At 40.0% G+C, this 22,181-nt stretch overlaps 1 protein-coding gene across 6 annotated transcripts in view; it reads left to right on the top strand.

Moving 5' to 3' along the window:
• Positions 1–21,666, top strand: part of SCUBE2 (signal peptide, CUB domain and EGF like domain containing 2) — a 41,887-nt gene extending 20,221 nt beyond the window's left edge. For 2 of the 6 annotated variants that reach the window (XM_082762142.1, XM_082762140.1), the window contains 9 exons: positions 1,214–1,369; positions 1,735–1,938; positions 8,034–8,204; positions 10,122–10,289; positions 12,743–12,904; positions 14,073–14,270; positions 14,890–15,042; positions 16,713–16,792; positions 17,569–21,666. In XM_082762142.1, coding sequence (XP_082618268.1) covers positions 1,214–1,369; positions 1,735–1,938; positions 8,034–8,204; positions 10,122–10,289; positions 12,743–12,904; positions 14,073–14,270; positions 14,890–15,042; positions 16,713–16,792; positions 17,569–17,721 — 1,445 coding nt within the window. In that variant the 3' untranslated portion in view covers positions 17,722–21,666. The remainder of the gene's footprint in view (positions 1–1,213; positions 1,370–1,734; positions 1,939–8,033; positions 8,205–10,121; positions 10,290–12,742; positions 12,905–14,072; positions 14,271–14,889; positions 15,043–16,712; positions 16,793–17,568) is intronic. The other 4 variants (XM_082762141.1, XM_082762144.1, XM_082762143.1 and 1 more) reach the window with 4 other exon arrangements.
• The last annotated feature ends 515 nt before the right edge of the window (positions 21,667–22,181 follow it).

The raw sequence follows: 22,181 nt of genomic DNA, 5'->3' as shown, positions 1-22,181 counted from the left end.
AATATAAAAATGCAGGTAAGCAGGTTAGAGCCATAGCTCAGGGCTTATTAAGTGCTTTCCTGATGTGAAGTGTACCATAAATAAAGTTTAGAGAGCTGCAGACTTTCTTCTCCTTATTAGCCTCATGAATCATACTCCTTCCCAGCCATGGTTTTTGTAGTACTTGCTTCAGGTGACAAGGACTTCCCTGTGACAACCTAATAGTTTGCTATGAAGGTCCTTCTCCTTTTTATTTTTTTTTTGTATGACTGCCAGTAAATTGTCAGTAAAATCAAACATATGTTTTGTTCTTTTCAATTTTTTTTCTCTCTCTCTCTCTAACCTTTCTTTCACTTCATTTATTTCTTCCCTGCTGCTTACTGTCTGATGCCTCTGGGCCTCTTATGATGACTCTGTTGCTAAAGGGTTATTCCTCTTTTCTGTTCTCTTCCTCTTATACTTCAGCAGCCCCAGATGGTGAGGTCAGCTCTTCCGTCTGTTCCAAGACAGAAAGTATAGTCTGAGAATTTACAAAGTCAGCAGAAAATGAGGAATATATACACTTGAAAAAAAAAAGTTACTAAATAATACTATGAATCAGCATGTCAGTTTGTTTGTCCTTAGAAGAGGAACAGTGATAAACTGTGCTAGATACTCTAAAGAGTATATGATCCAGAACCAGAGCTTATTCTGGATCTTTTTTTTTTTTTTTTCCAAATAAATATTGTTTCATCACTGAAACCCTGCAAATGGTCTTCAAACATCCTTTAGATGCAGCCATGGCTTAGTTTAAACACCCTTATAAGCTAACATGTTTTTAACATGGTTTGTATGAATGCAGAATTTTTTCCCTCAGGTGGTCTGTCTGGTGCAGGTAGCATCATGGTTTTAAGATGCTTTAGATAGTGCTGAAGCAATTCAATGGCAGCTAGCAAAATCCAGGGGAAGCAGGCTGAGCACTGCAGCCAAGTTCTAATCCTAGCAGCAAATCATGCCTCTGACCACTGCAGCTGTAGAGTTTTCACCTGACAGTACATCCATGGGTGCACTGGAATCACGATTCTAAGTGAGGGTACACGAGCTGAGAAACTGGACAAACTATTTGTTTACTGGCAAGTGGAGTGAATCACTTGCTCCCCTTGAAGTTTTTGTGACAAAATATGCACTGAATACTAGTGAATATCTAATAACGTAGCTGGCCAAGCTTTTGCTTCCTTTAATTTTGTTCATACAGAAAGACATAATTCACTAATGGAGAGATTCCACTATGTAAACCTAACATGCAGCTCTGGCAAGAAAGTTCATGGAGCCGTCAGTAGACTGCCAGCAACTAGAGAGATTTTTATCACTGTGGACTTTGAGCTTGAAACAAACCAAAAGGAGGTAACAGGTTGGTTGGAAAATAATCCAAGGTGCGATTTGAAGCTTCTTACAGTTTGCTCTTTTCTGTTTTTTTTTTTTTTTCACTTCTTCATTTATGCAAAATTATAATAAAAAGTATCTCCTGTTTTGAAAGTTAATTTTTCTGCTTCCAAAAAAGTTGAGAGATGGGAAAAGTTTCTAAGATTAAAAAGCTGTCCATGGATTAAAGTCTTCTGGTCTGATTAATTTTCTTGAAGCCTGATGGTGTTGTCCTTAAGGATTTCAGACTTGTTCAAAGAAGTTACTTTCTCAGTGATTGGCACTGACATTTTGCATTGGGTAGACTTTTGTGTCTGGTCACTAATAGCAGATTGCACCCTTGGTACTTTTCAGAAACATGTGATGTGCGCTGTGCACGAAAAAAGACTGAAAAGAGATTTCGTAAAACCATTCGAACTTTACGGAAGACAGTCAACAGGGACCAATTCCGTGTTCGTGTCTCTGGCATGGACCACGAAGTGGCCAGAAAATCTCTCAAGCTGTCAGAGCCACAGCAGTCATGTGGTGTAGGACAGATACATGTGGGTAACAGATGTGGTAAGTAAATGTAAATTAGGAACAAACCATCACATGTGTTTTGGCTTTGCCCAGGTCTGGTGAGCAGGGAGGGGATCATGGGAAGCTTCTCCAGGAGAGAGGAGGGCTGTGTGTGATGTAATTAAGTTAACTGTTTGTGCAGCTGATATGTGCCTCTCTCTATGTATTGTTGGCAATTGCTGTATGATAGCGTAGAATAAGGGCTCAGTAAACAGTTTAATATGGATGACACAAAGTCTCCAGTACACTCCAAGGGTTTTCCCTTGGAGTAAACTTGGGGTGTTAGCATCAGACATCAGTGCCTTGAGATCACCGGTGTTATTTATAGAACACCACATTTAATATCTAGTGTAACACTGTGCTTCTGAACTTGTGAAAGTTTCTTATCTTGCTCTTTCCAAATAAAAAAGCTGAGCAGAATTTGATACAGCCACAATTCTCTTCATTGATTGAGCTCTGAGTCTTCATGATAAAGTTTGAACTTCATGGAGAAAAGGGATTTTCTAGGCCAGTACAGAGAAAAATCTTAATTATCATGGCACTAAAGGGCACCACCATAGTGCAGCCCACAACAAATGCTTCTAAATCACAAAAGTTAAGGAGAAGGGTCAGATGTTATCTTAACGGGGACCTAACAACCGTGACAGCTAATTCAGGCTGCACAGGGTATGTAGCATGTAAGTGGTTTTGTGAATCGGCAAGCCTTTAAAATGCTTGTCAGGTTGAATTAGTACGTCTTCCAGCTGCAACCCATTCAGGCTTAGAATAGATTTTCAAATTTTGTTTTGCTAACTCTAGAAACTTGGATTCATAGAATAGAAAAATGAATTAGTGTTTAAAACATCTGTGCGAGCAAGCAGGCATAAGGAATTACTCAGGAATTCTGTCAGAAAAAGTTGTAAGTTTTGATATTTTTTTTGTAGCATAGTAAGTCTGCAAAACTTCAGAGACTTCATCAAGCTGTGTTTACACTGATATTTTCAAACTGTTGTATCTGCTGCTGGAGGAATCGTTTGAAAAATGTTCTCTCTGTCTGTTGTACAGAGCACAATATGCTTTCAAGCCCATTTGTAATTTTGTCTGAAAAAAACAGCAATGTGTAAGCTAAAAAATAGTGCAGGTAAAGGAGACAAATTTTTCTCTGGGTCCATTTGCTTTCATCGTCAACTAATGTGAGTTGCAATTAGGAAATGGACCAACAAGAAAATGACAAAAAATATTTTTAGGTAGCCACAGAGCAAATTTATTTTCTTATTACAAATGAACAGCTTATGTGGCATTTTTGTTGTGTTCAGAGAGAAAGAGAGCTTTTGGAGAATGCCTGGAAAACTTTAAGGTCAGCACAAATAGCCTGTGTACGGCAGAAGCGATCAGAGACACTGAGCATATGAAGATAACTGTTTTGAAGAGGAACTTGTAAAAGTCCAGATTCTTCTTTTGCTGAGATTGGTGCCACAGTTGACCCTAAACATCTTAACAAGTACTGGTGAGAGCAGTGAATCTAGAAAGCTATGATTGCCAGTGTGTATCATGCCTTGTGGTTCAATTTACTTATGGCTGAAAAGGTGTAATTGCCAAATGAAGCTTATTTTTTTTAGCTGAACTGTTAAGGCTATATCCTAGTGCAGGTTTGCTCTGATTGAACAATTCCACCACACCTTTTACTTGCATAGATGCTAACACCTTTCTCCTCCACTTTAATGTTCCTCACGTATTTACATTAAACTTACAGAAACTTAATACCTTTAAAACTTCTCTACATCCTTTGTCAAATTGCTGGAAGCTGAACAGAAAGTTCACTGGTTGCTGAGGGCACATAAAATTACACATAGAAACAGCACTATTACATACGCCTCATTTCCTTAGAAAAACTGATTGTCCCAGTGTGTATGGTAAAGGCAGCACTGGGTGGCTGCTGCTGCTGCTCTGACTGCTAGTCAGAAGGAGCTAAGAAATAGGCTGGGGAGATGAGAATGAAGTGGGAACAGTGTGGAAGAAGAGGAAGAAGCTAGCTCAGGGATGTGTGTGGAAGAGCAGGATTTTTTCGTTTTGTTTTGATTTGATTGTTTTGCAGAAGTGCTGAAAACTTCTGGACAGGTGTGGCCTTGTTTATCTAGATGTGCTAATGATTCTGGTGAGAAAGTGACTCCATAGCAAGACATACCAGGTCAGCAGATGGACTCAGTGCAGCTGGTGGATGTGGTCTCAGGACAGGCAGAGAACTTTGGCAAAAGGATTTTGCTCAGTCTGACCAGAGGAGCAGAAAACAGTGAGGGGGAATAAGTAAGTTTAAGAACTTACAAATCTTCTGTGATACGGATAGTAAGTGAAGTGTAGGTTTCAGTTCACTTTTTTCAAGTATGTATGTTAAAGGAAAATACTTGGAATTTTGCTAGGCTAGGTATAGTTTTATTGATTCAGACAGTCTTGGACAGGCCCTCTTTCTGTGGTGAACTTCTCCTGGTACAGCACTGTCTGAAATGTTAGTTGTATTTTAGCAGTGTAAAAGGAGAAGTCTTGCACATGCTCTGACAGCTTTTATCATAAGTAACTGGCCTGAAATCAAAGCAGGAAGCTAAACTGCATTTGGTTTGCACTTCTGGTGAAGTAGTACTTTGCCTGATTTCCCCGCTTTAACTCCTAGTGACTACAGTGGGACACACTGCTGAATAAAAGACCTAGAGAGGCACCAGGAACAGATTAGGCATGATTTCGAAGGCAGTTCATCATCCTTCATAGGCTGAATGGTTGCATGTGTGTCTGCTGTTCCTTAAGCATTTGTTGATAGTAAAAGGGAATTCACAGTGGATTCCAGGCACTGGTGTATTTTATTTCAAATTTGCTATTTAACATACAGTTCTGTATGAAATTTTCTGATGCCTTTGAGGTCCAAATGTTGTATTTATCTACCTTGTGAAGTGTGAGCTCTGTGCAAGTGAGTAATTACATTTAGTATCCGCTCACATTGTTTCACTGTCTGAAGTCCTGAGAATGACTTCCATGGAGCAGCCTGCAGTGGGTCTCTATTCACGTATATCACAGGAAATGCATGTAGCAAAATGGAAACTTCATCAACCTTTCCAGAGAATTCTGGATTCTTGCAGCAGGGGTATGATCTTTCCACACTGAAGTAAATCTTATCTTTAAAAATATACATGCTACATGCTACTATATATAAAGCTACATGCTACTTCAAGAGGAGAAGATTTATCTTGGGGAGAATGCAATTTCATTCATTAATCTTGTCTACAGGTATTCATTCTCCAGTATGAGCTAGACTTCAGGCAGGTATAACAGCCAAAGACCAACTGTTTAAATACTGACAATTCCTTTTCAGAATCTGCTTTACTACTAACGTAAATGCTGAAAGAGAAGAAATAGATATCTACTGGGGCCCTTTGCCCACAGGCATTTTCCACTAAGGGAGAAGCAACACGCAAGTTATCTGTGCTTTCCATCACTTAAAACACTGTCATACATTGATCATGCCTCAAGGAGCTGAAAGTACACCTTGCTCTGTTTGGTATTTTTTGTGTTAGATACATGAATATTTTCATACATGAAGGGAGGCAAACAGAAATAACATTCTCTGAACTTGCTGTATACAAAGACATACAAGCATGCCCTTGCTGCAGAGTTACAAATGGATTCATCCATTCATGGAGCTGTCACTTACGAGAACAGTAAACAGGAGAGCAGCACTAGTATAGGTACTGCTCTGATGTAAATGCTGAGCAGTTTTACCTTCTGTGAGAGGTGTTGATGCATTTCATTGCTCAGTAGTTATCCCCTTAGTTTAGAGGATGTAAATAAAAGATATTTCATACAAAATAGTCTTATTAAAGTTTAGATATAGTATGATACTGGCATTATGAAAGCACATAAAAACATACCGAAACAGAAAATCAAAATGCTGCCTAGCAGTTCTCACAGTTAGTTGTATTTCCACACAACAGAGAACTGTAAGTCACATTTTTTTGTTTTTATAAAACTGACAAGAAGAAATAAATTATCAAATGTGGGAGAGAGCTATCTGTATGATACTGTGCTTGCAGCCATAGACTTAAGACACAAATCCTTAAGATGTGTAACCATCTCATGTAACCTAAGTGTGTGAACTGTTAAATTACAATAACTTAAAGGATGCTGCTTCAGAATTGATTTGCATGAGTTGTTGGTCATTATCCTTGTAAAGTCAAGGCATGAATCTTAAGAAAATGGTAAAATGGTGGATCTTGACCTCCTTTATAACGTTCACCTTCTTAGCCACTGCGATACTACAGCATTTGTCTAGAGGAGCAAATACTCAAAGGCTACTGTGTTGAAAAGAGAGGAAGAGCCTTTAAGTGTCTTTGTAACTGTTAATCCTTGTTCCCTGTGCCCCCTTCTTTTCTTTTCTTGTTTTTGCATCAGAAAAGCTTTCACTTTTTTTCCCTCTTTTTTTTTTTTTTTTCTAAAACAGCTGCATGAGATTCAAGACTTCTTTTTAATGGGCATTGAAGACAAACAAAGACAGTGGCAGCAGAAATCAAGTCTACTAGAGGCAATTGGTTCTTTTGTTCATTTGGAGAAAAACAATCAGGTTTCTGAAAAAAGAGCTAAGACAGCCAGTGGAATTCTGATTTAATGTCATTATTTGCAAATCTTCAGATCTTGTTTTGAGTGGGTATTTCCCATGTGTCAGGAAGGACGGTTCAGTTTCTAGTTTTTTGAAACAAGGCCCATAAAGGTTTTTAGTTTCACTTAACCAAATGCTGTGACAGGAGAAGTTTGAACTCTTAAAATTTTGTTGTTGGTGGTTTAGTTTGTTTGTTCTGGTTTTTATTATGTTGTAGCTGTTGTTTTGTTTTCTGAGAGGGTTCATTTGTGTCATCCTAATTTCATGCACGGTCGGTCCTATGGATTTCTGTGGGATGATTTCTGCGTTTACACTGTCCCTATAATTAATTGAGTATTATAATTGAGCCTATTGGTACTGTAGTTGAGCCTAACACCAGGTCTGTTTGTTATGATAAACTGGGTCCTGGTGGGTGCTGTGAGCTTTCAAACATGCTTTCCTCATTACCCCTGCTCTGTGCTTGGGTTGGGATTATAGATGAGCGGTCTGTGTTTGGAACTTCTCTGAGTCCCCTCTCTGGAGAAGAACTGGGAGCAGTTTACAGGGAATGTGTTGTTGGCTCAAATTGTGCTGCTAAGAAAAGCTTGGTGATGTAGTCATGTAAAAGAAACCAACATATTCCTTAGACCACAAACAACTAAATCTGTATCCTATGAACCAAAAGCCCATGGACGCACAGGCCAATTGCTTGTCCACTTGGACTCCTCTGCTAGTCTGGTTTGCTTCCTGCAGGCTGCTGTTGCCTGAACACAGATTCTTACTTTTAAGCAGTAATTCCTACTGAAAGAGACAGGTAGACATCACATGGCTTTTTTTTTTTCCACATTGGACCAGAGTGTCCTTTCCTCCCCTTACTCTTTAGCTATCAGGCTTTTCTCTCTTCAACTAGTTCACAACTGTAGGCCACCACTCTACAAAGCTTATTAAAGTTGGTTTTGGATACCCCATTACAGTGTTGGTGGGGTACCTTAGCTGGACTTTTCTTTTTTTCTTGCTGTTTTCTTTCGGGAGTTGCTACCTTTTAGGAAAATCAACATTAAATTCTTGAACTCGTCTGTACAGGTCAAATAGAAACATTTTATTTTGGCTCAGGCTGACTTTATGCAGTTCTGCCTTTCACTGTCTTGTTCCTGTGTTGCTTTGTGGGCACTGTCACAGTCAGAGATACAGTTCCTGCATCACAGGGGCACCCTGTGCAGGTAAAAGATAGCAGGAAAGCAGCTGAAGTTGAGCTCCTGTGCTGCTTAATGGACGTCAGGTTAACACCAACAAAGCTGAAATGAAATGTCAGCCTTCTTCGTGCCACAGAAACTGCCAAATTGCAGTTCTGACACTTGGTCATCTGTAATGCTTATGCAAACGTAGTCCTTGTATCACCTTGTACTTGAGATAGTAGTTTAGCTGCTTGACCATCTGATTTGGCTTTGAGCCCACAAACTCAAAATGTTAGTGACCTGATATTTCTTCTTGTTGCTAGTTAGCTGCAGTGTGGGATCATACTATGATGGGGAACGAGAAAGCTGTGTTTTATGCCCTAATGGAACTTACCAGGATGAGGAAGGACAAATAACTTGTGACTCTTGCCCCAGTTCTCAGAATCCTGGAAACCAAAAATTAGCTGGAGCTCACAGTGTGTCTCAATGTGGAGGTAAGGCACAGAAACAGACCATCCAATGCTTCTGCCCCTTCTTTCTCTTGCTCTTAGAGTTGAGTTGCACAGTGCCTGAAAAGATGCCCCATGTTCAGTGTCTCAGTGATGTTCAAGGAGAACTTCTAGTGCTTACCTACTTGATGCGAATTTCCAAAAATTGTAGGTTTTGAGAAATAATTCTGAAATATTTAGATCACTTCCATTTCATTCCACAGGGAGATTTTCAGTTTTACAACATGAGCTTTCAAGGCAAGTGAGATGCAGATGGTAAAGTTGTCAAGATATCAGATGGCATAGATTCTCAGAAGTAACATTTTCACATAATGGTGGTGAAAATGATGGGGAAAAAGGTTAAGTGAGCAGAGCAGAGGGCAGACAGCCCCTAGTGAGTCTGCTTAGAGGATGGATTGACCATAGCTCTTTTGTGGGGAAGGAGATTTGCACTATCTTTTCGTTGCTTCTAGGTTCCTGAAATCGGTAGCCACCTCTCAGAATCACCTTTACTAACCTTGATTGTGTTTCCTTGTTGCAGAATTGTAAATAGTCTTTCCTTACTTTACTAGGATTGTTACAGTGAAAGCTTTAATTTGGTCATGTTTGTCAAGTTGCACAAACAGTACAGAGATGAGTGTTCTGTAGAAATGTTTATAAAATGAAGAAAGACTTGAAAAGCTTGGGAGCAAACGAATGTGTGTACTTATGAAAGCACAAGTGATGTGTGGTGGAAAAAGTTAGAATCAAGAGCTAAGATGGTCTCATTCCTCACTAGCTTTCACTGATAAGCTACAGAACATTGCTTAATTCAGCTCTATTTTATTTTTAAGTTGAGGAGGAACACTCACTATTCCACTCAGTGAAATCAGCAGTAAACAAAATTCTTCATCATTGATCATGACCGGTAGTTAATACCCTGCTTGTTGTTAGTCATATATCCTGAAATGAAGCCAAGGCCAATTTAACTTCCTAACAAAACAGCTATTCACTGGGTGATTTATTGGAGCTATAAACTAAAACTAACAGTTTATTATCATAACAGGTCTTTAAAAGGACAGAATTTTTCAGTGCAGCTGAACAACTGCAACACTATTTTGTGCCTTCCAGAGCAGGGTAATTATTAAATACTGGCACTGAAATTAGTTCTTTTGTGAATAGTTTGAAAAACAGCTATTTTTTCAGATATCCATAAATACCCCTGGGTTTGTTAGTTAGTATTAGGGTGTGCTCAAGTAAAACCAATCTGATTGAGTTAATGCTATCCATGCACCATACAGAGCACGGATAATCGTTATCCAAGATGGGGAATCGGAGAAATGGCAATAATATTTCTGCATTAAAGGTCTTTGAGATGTGCTTAATGTTTATTGAGTTTGCACAGTTCCTTGTGATTGAGGTCTTAGGACAATTCAGTAACATTAATGGCTATGAAGTATGATGATTCACCAATTACTAAGATTAAAATACTTTTAGAATTTTGGAAGTACACTTTTGATGACTTAATTTCAGTACTTTTTTGTTTGTTTGTTTGTCTTTTTTTTGGGGGGGGATGGAGGGTAGGGAAGTGATATTTAGCTAGAAAGAGGAGCTAATCACTACATTACCACTCTGTACAGATTAACAGAGTACTTGACAGGCTTTGTGTCCAGTGCATCCTTGCAATAAAGTGTCAAATCCATTCCAGTCCACAGAAGAGCTCACCAGCACCAGAGGTTATCTGTACCTATTTCAAGTTTACAGAGTGCAGTGTATTTATTGAGTTTTATCTATTGTTTGCATTCAATTCTGAAACCCTGGCCCACGCTTCCCAAATAAAAAAGAAATCATTTGCACCATGCGGTTTTGGGTTCTGTGCAGGCTTGTTAACGTATCTTCACATATAATGTACACATTGAAGCAAGTGTGTTCTTCCTCCTCTAGATCAGTGCTCACCAGGCGAATATTCCCCTGATGGCTTTAAACCCTGTCTGCCATGTCCCCTTGGAACATACCAGCCTGAAGCTGGTCGAGTAACCTGCTTTCCATGTGGAGGAGGACTAATGACAAGACACACCAGTGCATCCTTGTTTCAGGACTGTGAGACCAAAGGTAAGATCAAGATATGATGAACTGTAATGCTCTGAAGGAAAAGCTATTGCTGCTGCTACAAGTGGGGTGTTCTAATGGTTGTGTTCCTTCCCAGGGTCTCCTTCCAGGGGTGTAACAGTTGGCTGGCCCGGCCCAGCTGCAAGGAAGCTCAATAAAGCCTTAAGTCTTTTTCTAACTGATTTTTATATAATTCTTAAGGAGGGACTGGAGATGCATAGAAGATGTTCAGTGAAGTGACTGATCTGTGAAGAGCTATGTAAAGGAATGACAAGGGGGAAAAAAAAGTCTCAGAAAAAAATAATCAATGACTTTTTCATGTTCGTAATGGATTGAATGCCTAAAAAAATAAGCAAAAAGCCATCATTTGATTTAACTGTGGAGTACCTCAGATGGTCCTATAAACTTGACTGCAATAGATCGGCGGTCAATCAGTTCCCAAAGTTTTCCTCACAGAAATAAAAATCGGGAGGGGAGATGAAACATCTATGAATGAAGATATTTCTTGTTAGCATTTTAGGTATCTAAAAAGAAAAAAAAAGAAAGAGCTATGAAGCTGTGTTTGAAAACACTGATAAAGTGTGTGCCAATGGAGAGAGAGGAAGTATTAATCGGTATAGGGGTTTACTCAATGTATTAAAGCATGGATAAAAGAATATCACTTGTATCAAAATAACCATGCAGAGAAAATAAAATGTTAATAGAAAATCTATTGTCATGAAGTAAAAACGGGATAAAAGTAAGATCATGATGCAAGCATTTGGTAGTGATTTGGATAAAGAGATCTCTCTCGTGTCAGTATGTCTATTATTGAGAATTGCAATATAATAGACAAATCTCGCAGTATGCTTGAATTAATACTACTGGTAGCAATGTGATAGTTAACAGATTTCTTCAGCAAAGAGTGTCACTGAATCCACAAATAGTTAATGCTTTCATACTTAATTTTGTGAAGTTACACAAAGTGGTCAAATACCTTGGATCAAAATAAGAGGAACTGATTTCAGTTTCACTTAACACAAACAAAAATAGGTCTGTAAATGAGGTTCAGTTTTCAAATAAGAATTGAGATTCAAGGAATTTTTTGTATTAACTGGAATGAATACCTCAGGGATTTGCTGTGTAAGAGGCCAAATGAGATCTGAAATCACAGGTGTGAGAACAATTTGGAATTTGTATCTGAAGTGTTTGGGTTAGGTGGTGGGGGTGGAGCATGTAGGGAAGGACTCCAGATTGAGCTAGTTGAATACAAGTCTTAACAACAGTACTTATTTGGGAGTAAGCAGAGACTGAAAGGAATAGGGGGGAAAAAAAAAGGGACCGTACAATGTAGAAAACTACATTTGAAAGGTAATGTAGTAGATCATTCAGAAGTCAAGCTGAGAATGGTAAAGTTGCCGAGCAAGGCAGAAGGAGTAGGAAAATATTTTCGTTAGTCCCACAAAGAAACAAGGTGGGGATAGAGGTGAGAGCAAAGGTAATGTATGGCTCTTGCTCTTGACTGCTTTCTGTTAGGTACCAGTACAAATGACAATGGTCTTAGGATAGCTAAGCAAAATCAAGTGAAAAGAGCATACTAGAGACATAGGGAAGATGTCTGGAGTTCTGTATTCTTCTACTGCAGTGAAGAAAAACTTCCTACCTGTGTTCTGGGGAACAAGAATAAGGAGTTGCAAGTCTGCTAGGAAGGACTTTTTTCCCCTCACTCATGTCTAAAACCCCCATACAATCTTTTACCATTATAAAATCATTTGTAAATCAGAGTGGGGTCCCATTTTGGTGATGCAGGAGGTACTTGCAGGTCTGGGTTATATCTTACATGTCTAGGTTTTGTGATGATTTGAGTAATGTGATGAAATAAAGTAGCAAGAGATCTGGTGGAGGTGGCTGTACCCCAAGTCTTGACCTGCTGTTGTAAGACAGTGTGATCGTGAGAGAGGAAGGCAAGATACCTGTATAGTTGCTACTATTGATGCAACATGCCAGCTGTAGAGGACAAAAGTTTTCAACCTCTGCTTTTGGTGAACTGATCACAGTGGTACACTGGCATGTGGCTGTAGTGCAAGTGCTGCTTGGCATAAGCTAGCAATGAAGAAAGGATGAACTTGCTGTTCATTTTACATGTAAATATTGGTGGCTAGACTGTTTGGTAAGACACTATTTTGTGCAGTATCATGCTGATTATACTCAGTCTCCCATATCTTTTGTTACTTCTTCCACACAGAACTGCTCTACGTTACTGCATTTGGGACGTTTGAACTTGCAGAGCGACCATGTAAATTAAAATCTGTTCATTTACCTCTGCTTTATTGCTCTAGTAGTTGAGAAATATGAGACTTCAGTTATTAAAATTAGAATAGGTCCTATAGAAATGCATAAAATTACTTTGTAACATATTAATGCCTTTTTTTTTTTTTTTTTTTTTTAACTGTGCTGTCTGTTTAAATACCCTCCAGTTCAGTGTTCACCTGGCCATTTTTATAATACTACAACTCATCGGTGTATTCGCTGTATAGTTGGGACATACCAACCTGAATTTGGGCAAAATTTCTGCATTTCGTGCCCTGGAAACACCACTACGGATTTTGATGGGTCCACAAATATAACACAGTGCAAAAGTAAGTATAGCAAGATCATTCTGATCATTTGTTATAAATAAAAAGACCGGGCCATTAATATTCGGAGTGGCCTTAAGGGCAAAATTTAGCTTTGCTCCAGGGAGCTTGGAGAGAAGGCAGTGTGCTGCCCGCTTGCATCTCATCCCACATGGCTTATTGAGGTTCATGGGAGACCATTTCTGCAAACTGGTTTCATCATTCTTTTTAAGGTAAGTGATGATTGTGTCTTGCCAGTTGGTACTTGGTCACTCTGGTCTTGCTATTAAATCCTCTCTTCAAAGATACAGCAGACCGAATTTGTGTTCTCTGCATCCTAATTTCTTTCCTTTCTATAAAAGGAATGTAAGTTGGTTCACAAAACTTTACTACATCTAGTGAGCACTTCCTCTTAATAACAATCTCTGAAAGAGGCAATTACAAAAAGAGCCGCTGTTCTAGATTATGGTAGCTGTAGTATGGGAAGTTGAGGGTAAATTAGAAAGGGAGGCAGAAAGGCAACTCCTCAGAAGAACCTCAGACACGTATAAATACACACTCACAAACATGTTTCTGGGAGCTGCATATGTGTCTCTTAGAGACTCTGCTCCTTGAGCATGTCACACCCACACACTGCTGTTACGATTCTGTAGTGCTTAGACCCGTGTGGCCACACAGAGTTGGGGAGTGCAGAAAAAGAATTCTGCATGAGGCACACCCTCTCTAACTGCTGGGGTGCTGATCTGTGAAAGGAAAAGGCCTGCTGTACTCCCTATTTGTGTTGCTGCAGACATGGTACTTGAGCAGACTCCAGTTAGACTTCAGCTGATACTTTTACAAAAACAAAAAAAAACAAAACCCATCCTGTCTGGTACAAGCAAGTGAAGCATCCTTGCTTGACCACTTTTATGTCATTTTACAAGTGCTTTGCTACTTGGCTATGGCTTGGTTGACCTGCTATGTTAACAGGGAAGAATATATATATTTATATTTCTTAACATTGATTAAACCATAAAGGCAGAAGCAGGCATGCTTCAATTCAATGTGAATTGAAACTAGCAAAGTACCTGCCTCAGATGCAAATAGAAGTTTCTGTGCCTGTCACTCATGTACTATTTGTGGCAGTGCCTGTAGAAAGGGCTGAAGGATACCCTCTCTTCACCTAATCTTGTATATTGTATTGCTTTTTTAGATAGGCAGTGTGGAGGTGAACTGGGAGATTACACTGGATATATTGAATCACCAAACTATCCTGGGGACTATCCTGCAAACGCTGAATGTACCTGGAATATTAACCCGCCCCCAAAACGCCGTATTTTAATTGTGGTTCCTGAGATATTTCTACCAATAGAAGATGAGTGTGGAGACTACCTGGTGATGCGAAAAAGCTGTAAGTGTAAAATACCTACTGAGGCACATGGTTTCTATCTCAGTATTCAACACAGGCTTCTCATATGTGTTGCTCTTTGCAAAAACTAAATGTACCACAGCTGTACTGTGCTTAAGAGTAGTGATTTCTTTTTATGCCAAATTGAGAAATCCTGTTTGGCAATGCTGCTCAGATGAAACAAGGTTGCAAGGCTATAATGTGTCAGTGAACTCTGAGAGAAATGTTCTTAAGAACAGGTAGATGGTTCAAGCTAATTAGTCATGAATTATGTGAAGCAATGCTAGCCTGGATTAGGAAAGAAGGGATGCTTGCTAGTCTCTACAGGTGTTTGGTCTGTGAATAAACAGCTTCAGTTTCTAGTATAAGCACATCTTTCAAGCAGTAGACTGTTTTTTAGAGTCAGGGAAAATATTCAGGGACTGAAAAGTCAGTCATTGATGGCCTGCCATTTACTGATGGCCTGCCACATTTTGAGTTTTTCCTTTTTTTTTTTTTTTTTTTTTTAAAAAAAAAAAAAAACAAACAACATGTATTTCTTGTCGTACTAGTTTAACATATTTTCTAAAAATTAGTGTGAAGCATTGTCAGATAACTGCCTATTGTGTGTTTTCTTTGAAAGCTTCCTCCAATTCAGTGACCACCTATGAAACCTGTCAAACCTACGAACGCCCTATAGCTTTCACTTCTAGGTCTAAGAAGCTGTGGATCCAGTTCAAGTCAAATGAAGGGAACAGTGCCAAAGGATTCCAGGTTCCTTACGTAACGTATGATGGTAAGCGGATGTGAACAGCTGAGCATATGTGGAGTAGTGCAGCTGTAGCAGTGCAGAACTCCTTGTGGGCTCCTTGACCCTGCTAAGAAGCGGGGTAACCCAGCACTCTCAGCAGTGTCACTATCAGACTGCTTCCAGTAGCTGTTTTAATTTATAGATAGTTTAAGGATCTCTCAATTGCGCTGCAGTCTTAAGTGTAATCATATTTCCAGTCCTCCACAGACCTAAACAAACAGCTGGGATTCTGGGCTCTGACTTGCAAAGGAAAAATGCAGAACTCAGAGCCTGCATCTGTTTTTCATGCATCTTTATGCCTTCCCTTTGAGTTACTTCAGGTGGCAGATTACCCCTGTTTAGGAATTGGGCAGAGCCCAAGTGCTTCTGTGGTGTACCATGTGACTGCTACCAGCTGTAATCTAGTGTCAGAGATGTGTTGTTCAGGCCAGGCCCCTCGAGGTGTTCACCCCCACAGAGTTTTGTGGGATGGGAGTTCCGGGAATTGCTCTGCAAAGCTGTTTAGAGTAGAGACTTTACTATAGAATAAAACCTCTCAAAAACGGTGATTCCTGCACTACAGCATTTGACCCTTTCTGGAAAACTTATGTGAAACATGCTTATTTGACCCACTATTACCGGGTCATTCTGTGCATGCAGGCCAGTGCTCTGTCATGCCTACGAGCTGTGTTAACCATGCAGATTAATGCTTATATACTTAGAGCTATTTCCCTCTAATATTAAAACAAAGGTAGGAAAGCTCCAGCCACCAGGTTTTAGAATGGTATTTTGAGGGCTAGGCAGACCGGAGGTTGCATTGCCACAGCAAATAGTCTGTAGGGGAAGGGAGGAGAGTTCCACAGTCTTAGAGCAAGGATGCTACTTGTGATGCAGCAGGAACAACAGTGCAGGAACTGATCTGGGATATTTGCTGGCATTGAGTCTTTTGCTTCTGAATTTCACAGGCTAACTTAGAAATATGTTTGTGAAATAGTGGCAGGTGTAGTGGAGGAGAAAAATAAGTATGTTTGAAACTCTTGCCATTCTGGCTTCTTTTCAACTGTCATTGTCAGAGTCACTGGGGAAAGACTGGAGCTGAGGCTTTGCCCCTCAGCATGAGCAACGTGAAAATAATGTGGAGCATTTGTTTACACTAGGGTAATTGTGGAGGAATAGCCCTCCATGGTGTTCTGCAGAGTTTCATCAAGAGCAGATCATTTTTCAGGGAACACCACTCCTTTTGAAGCTTTTCAAATTTGGATTGACCAAGGGGGCTGCCCTTTAAGAAGGCTTCCTCTTACTTTTTTTTTTTTTTTTTTTCCTCTTGTAGAAAGGAGTCAAGAATGGATTGTGAGTATTTACAGAGAAGTTTCAGTAGTGCAACTGAATTAAAGCAGGCTACTCTCTTACAATGTGTGCTACAATCCTAGGTGCATTTTAATTTCTTTTGATTTTGACAGATGCAGAACAGCTCAGCAGAGTAAACTTTGTTTTCATAGTACACAGTATTTGCAGTTTATTTACAGAAAAGTATTTGGAATACATTCCAACTGCTAATATGAGAGACAGATACTATTGGTTCTTCTGGGGGTAGGGCTTTCATGTATAAACAAGGGAGGTATTGAATATGTAAGTGAAATGAACCTGCAAATGACTCTCTTGTGCATTCTCAATAGAGGATTACCAAGAACTAATAGAAGACATCGTTCGGGATGGTAGACTTTATGCATCTGAAAATCATCAAGAAATACTCAAGGTATATTCCTCCCACTAAAATGTTGCTTTTGATTGAAAGTAACGCTACTATGTGCTAGTGAGGTTGCCTCCTGCTCTGCATCTGTTCTGCTCCTTGGTGCAGTAGACACATGCTACTTCAGGGAAGTGGTGAATCAGCACATCCTGACTGTGCTGAGCAGTGGATTAGAGACCCTTTTCCCAGGGATATTAAAGGTGAATCAGACCTTATCATAAAAAGCTATAGATTTTCCTAGAAAGGTAGCCCCTTGGACCTAATGTAGGCTGTGCTGGCAGGAGTCAGTGAGCAAACTGAGGAATGTGGGATTGGAGAAGTACTTGGTGCTGCTACTCATGTCCCATAGATTAGCAAGGGCTTTTTCTTCTTGTGTGAAAAATCTTTTGGTGGATTTCACTTGGTTCTACCTTGGTTAGGAGATACAGGCAAGATGAGTGGATGTCATTTCAAGCAGATTTTTTTTTTTTTTGCTGAATATTGGCTCTGGGGTCTTTTTTTTTTTTTGTCTGTTTGTTTTTGTTTTTCTTTGCTGTTCTTGGAAGTATGAGAAAGGGAGAAATCCTGGCACTACTAAAAACAAACGTGAAATTCCAGTGAATTCCCTGGGGCCTGAATGTCAATGTCAGCCTTGCTCTGCTAGTCTGAACTCCTGAGACATTTTTACTTGAGAAGTAAAATGCCCATAACCTTTTGTCAGTTGACTGGTCATTAGACTTTGGTGTTACTGACCCTAATTTCTCTGTGGAATTACTGTAAAAAATCTGCTTTCCTTTTTCTAGGATAAGAAGTTGATAAAAGCATTGTTTGATGTGTTGGCGCATCCACAAAACTACTTCAAGTACACAGCCCAAGAGTCAAGAGAGATGTTCCCAAGATCCTTCATTCGGCTGCTGCGCTCTAAAGTTTCCAGATTTTTGAGGCCTTACAAATAGCTGGCACTGTACTTAAAATACTAACAAGTCATTGGTATGCACAGAGGGGGTATGGGAGGTGGGCCCACTTTCTGTGCTTTACACACTGGCAGAGAGACTCTGGGGAAGCTTGCCAGCTGTGTTCTTGGCAGAGTTTGGCTTTCTTAGCTAATATAAATATTTTGGTGAACAGAATTTTGATTCCTCTCCAGATAATACCTTTTGGGTACCAAGGATACTTCATGGGTCTGTGAATTAGAGACTAACCATAATTTCTCTAACAGAATGGTGCCAAGCAGAAGTTTGTAGAGCTCTACCCTGTTGTTTCATCAGTAACTCTAAAAGTTAACGAGGACAGACAGGCTAAGTGGTGTGGTTTTGGTTGAACTCTGGGCTGCTGTTAATGCATATTACCTCAACAAAACTGGGATCATGTTCAGTCTCACTGAAAGTGGGAACAAATTTGATGTCTCTCTTAACTTTTGTTGCAGAGAAAATTCAGAACTAAGTTTGAAATGGTTTTAACCCAAGCCAGTGAATCTGAGAATTGCACAACATGTATTTTTTCTTTGAATTATGTGTTGTATGAGGCATATGGATGAATAAGCAAAGGGCTGAATATTGGCTTGAACACTCTACATCTGTATCACGCTGTGGTCATGCTAATGACACCTACTGCTTTAAACGGAATGATAGCAGGGCACCACAGAAATGGAAAGCAGACCCTGACACATTGGATGCTTCTATTGTGGGCTGAGTGCAAATGCTTCAACAGAACAGATTCTCAACTGAATCCCAGTGCTCTCTGTGTGCATAGCCCTGGGACAGCATGACACATTGGCTTTTCCAAGTAGTACAAAATTCTGTCCCCTGAGCACCTGCAAGTTGAACATGCAAGCATCATTTTAAATGCAGGCTTTGGATAAATTATGTTCTTGTACATCATGGTTTCAAACTGTATAAGGTTCTTATATGAGCCCCAATCCTCCTATCCCTTATCTTGTTTGAGCACCTTGCAGTGACCATGTTAGGCAGAGAAGGGCTGCTTTCTCTTTCTTGCTGGAGAGAAGTGGATATGCAAAGATATTCCTCAATCAGACCATAGCCATGAAAGCCGTCTATGGTAAAATGCCATTTTAAGATTCCCAAACTCTAGGTCCTTTTCCTCTGGTTGTGTTTCTCAGTTGAGGTAAAGGTATTCTGAAAGGGAGAACGATGTTGACCAGAATGTTTTTTGTTTTCTTAATGCTTTTCTGTCCACATTCCTGTTACGTCACTGTTCTCTGGCCATGCAAACCATTTCCTCAGCATAAAATATCTTCTGGGCCTTCTGTCTTGAAGGGAGATGGCCCCAGCCCCACTCCTTTGGAGGTAGACCTGTGTGTTTCTGGGTTGGTCCTTGGCAGTGCTCTGAGGGGCCCAGTGGCCCCTGGTCGTCTTCTGTGTGTCCCCTCAGGAAAGGTACTGAAATTTTGCAGTGTAGCCGGGATGAATGCTCCCTCTTTTAGATGTGGGCTTGTATCTCCCTGGGTTTCGTTACATTGGTATGTGGTATTTAACTGTTGTATGTGAATAATACCATATCCACAGTGTGACAGATGAAACTCCTGTGCACATCCAGGGTTTGAGTCTTTTGCCTGCATTGTTCGGGGTAAATGAGCACCACCAAATACAGCCTCGCTGAACTGTCGTGCTGTGAGAGCCCCATTCTGTGGCACATGGGAGTGCAGCCTGTCACGTGGTAAGGACACATCTTGATCATGGCGTGATGGAAAGGGGCAGTGGCCTTATGCCACTGACACTGTGTTGCTCTTAGTACTGCCCAGAAGGAATTACCATGGTCTCATGGGAGGAAAAGGGAAATTGCTGCAAAGAGGGAGAGCTGTGTCCTTGCTGGCTGCGCTGGGGCTCCTGCCCTGGCTCAGGTGTTGCCTGTGTGTGCCTTTTCCAGGAATGGGACTGCCAGACCTGCAAAAGGGAGAGCAAAAGAGGTTGGGAGATGAGTAGGGAGGCAGGGGGTAGATTAGCAGAAGGGAGGAAAGGAAGGCAGGTCTGTGTGCTTATGAGACAGTGTGGTCAGTGAAGAGTGGCTAAGGGATGCCAAGATGAGAGGAAGGATGATGGGAAAGGCTTGCTACCTCTGGGGTAACAGTGTGCTGTTGAGGTGAGATAGAAGTGAGGCGTTTCAAGCTAGCTTCCCCTTGGCTGAAAAGCCCTTTTCTTTACTGTTCAGGGCTTCGCATGCCAGATGCAGTATGTCAGTGACTTGCAGTGACCCACCAACCATCTCTATATGGTAACAGAACACTTTGACATGCATGAAATGCTGCAGTGCTGCCCTGAGTGCATGGGTGAGTTAGAGGCCAGCTTCTGGGCACCTTCACCAAGACAGCAGCGTGGCTCTGTTGTGGTTTGGGGGCTCTCTGACAAGAGGCACAAGCCAGTTCTTGCTGAATTCCCTCACAAGAAGGCTGCAGATCAGTTTCACGTTTCTGAATGGTTTGCAAATCAGAGCAATTGCTTTCAGCAAGGTTTCAAGAAAACAAAATGTTTTCAGACTTCCAGATGTGGTTCATTGGTGAAACTGGACTTTCCTGCTCTGCACTTGAGCTCTGGGTTTGTTTCACTGCACTTCATCTTGTTAGGTACACTGACGTTTTTGCTCTGCACAGCTGCTCTGGGACCAGTGTCTCACCTCTGGTCCGTACAGAGGATCTCAGCTTTGCTTCTCTGTTGCCTGCATGTGCATGGGGCATTGTCTTTGCTGTTTGCAGAAGCTTCAGGCATGTAGAAGGAGAGGAGCATATCAATGTCGTATATGGTCCAAGACTGAGCAGAAGAACCTGCGCTTTCTTGAGGAAAAATCTGTTTTGTTCCACAGCTGTGTTCATTTTCTACATAAAAAGTGAATGATTTGGAAGCACTTCTGTTACCTAACATTATAAATGAAAATTCTCCCTTTTACTTCAGATCCTGTGTATGCAGTAGAAAGTAGAGAGGGAATTTTTGCTATCTTAAGTATTGGGAAGAGTGGTAACTTACAGAATGTTGTAACACTTGGCATTGTAATTTCCTAGCAATGGTAGTGGCTCTGTAGAAATCTGAGTTTCTACTTTCTGTGTGGTTGTAGACATGTTATTTTTTGGCAAGAAATAATTCCAAATGTTTAACCTTATAAAACAGGATTTAACTTTTTGAAATAATTAGCATTAACTGGATGACTTAATGTCACCTACATGAGATATTTGTAAGGATCTTTTATTCATTGTAAATTAATGTAAAAAGTTTCAGATTTAGTGTATTAATAAGGGAAATAAACCAGTGGCCTTTTAGTTGCATGAAAACATTGGGTAATATTTTTAGTTGTCTTTGCTGTGCTAAATAATAGTTTTGTAACAAAATGAAAGGTTGTGCAGCAAGTTATCACATACCAGGTAGACTTTATATCCTGGGAACGTCTGCTTACCATAGCATTCTGTTTTCTGTATCATATTATTAGCCCGCATCTTTACCCCACAAGTACATGATTCTTTATGTATTTAGTGGTGCATGTATTTCTGGCTGGTGTAAGCCCAGATTTATCCTGGTATTAATTCTAATAACTATACTAAAAACAAATCCTGTATGATGAGTTGGAATCAAGTGGCCTGTTGCGACTATCTGTATCGAGACAGAGTAAACTGACACAATATTTTATTACTTTGTAGATAAATCTGATTATTTTCTAAAACTTGTTCAAACTTAAAAATAAAAAAGGTGAAAACATGTGTTAAGACACAAGTTCCCAGAATATTTTTGACTATACCCTTGTTTCATTAGAGCTTTTCATTAAATTCACTGTTCTTATAATTAAAAAATAGATCATATGAAACTACAAATGACTTGTTCAATAATAGTTCAATATTATTTTTCTATATTTGTTTGTGATATTACATTGAGATTATAGTTGTACTCAAACTATCCAAATATTTTAAAAAAACAATCCTAGTGTCTTCTTATTAATTTGTTCAATTGTTTGTTTGATCCTCAGCTTCGTTTGATCCACAGCACAAGGACTGATTTTTTTTTTTTTTTTTTTTTTTTAATGAGTGTAACTATTTGGGTTTGTTTGGTGCAGTTTTGGAAGATAGAACTATATATTTCAGCTGTTAGCTGTAGGAAGCTGACACCAGTTGAAGTGAAAAGACAGCAAAGTAAATGACATACAAGAATACAGAGGTCATGGTATGATGACTCCAGGCTAATCACAGCCCAAACCAGTGTCATTCAAATATTCTGCATGATGTTGTGAATGCTGCCATATGCTAGGTTGCAGTGATGGATACACGAGGGCTCAGACAGCCACCAGGGCAGGGAAGATCAATATGAACCACCAGGAAATTCTCAGAACAGAGGAGATGAAATTCTGACTGGGACCTCTGGATGTTTGCATAATGGAAATAAGTAATAACGGAACATAGAGAACAAGATCTGAAGCTTAT

Source organism: Aythya marila (assembly GCF_965140915.1).
Source record: "Aythya marila genome assembly, chromosome: 5".
Lineage (NCBI taxonomy): Eukaryota > Metazoa > Chordata > Aves > Anseriformes > Anatidae > Aythya > Aythya marila.
This window is presented reverse-complemented; position numbering and strand designations above follow the sequence as displayed.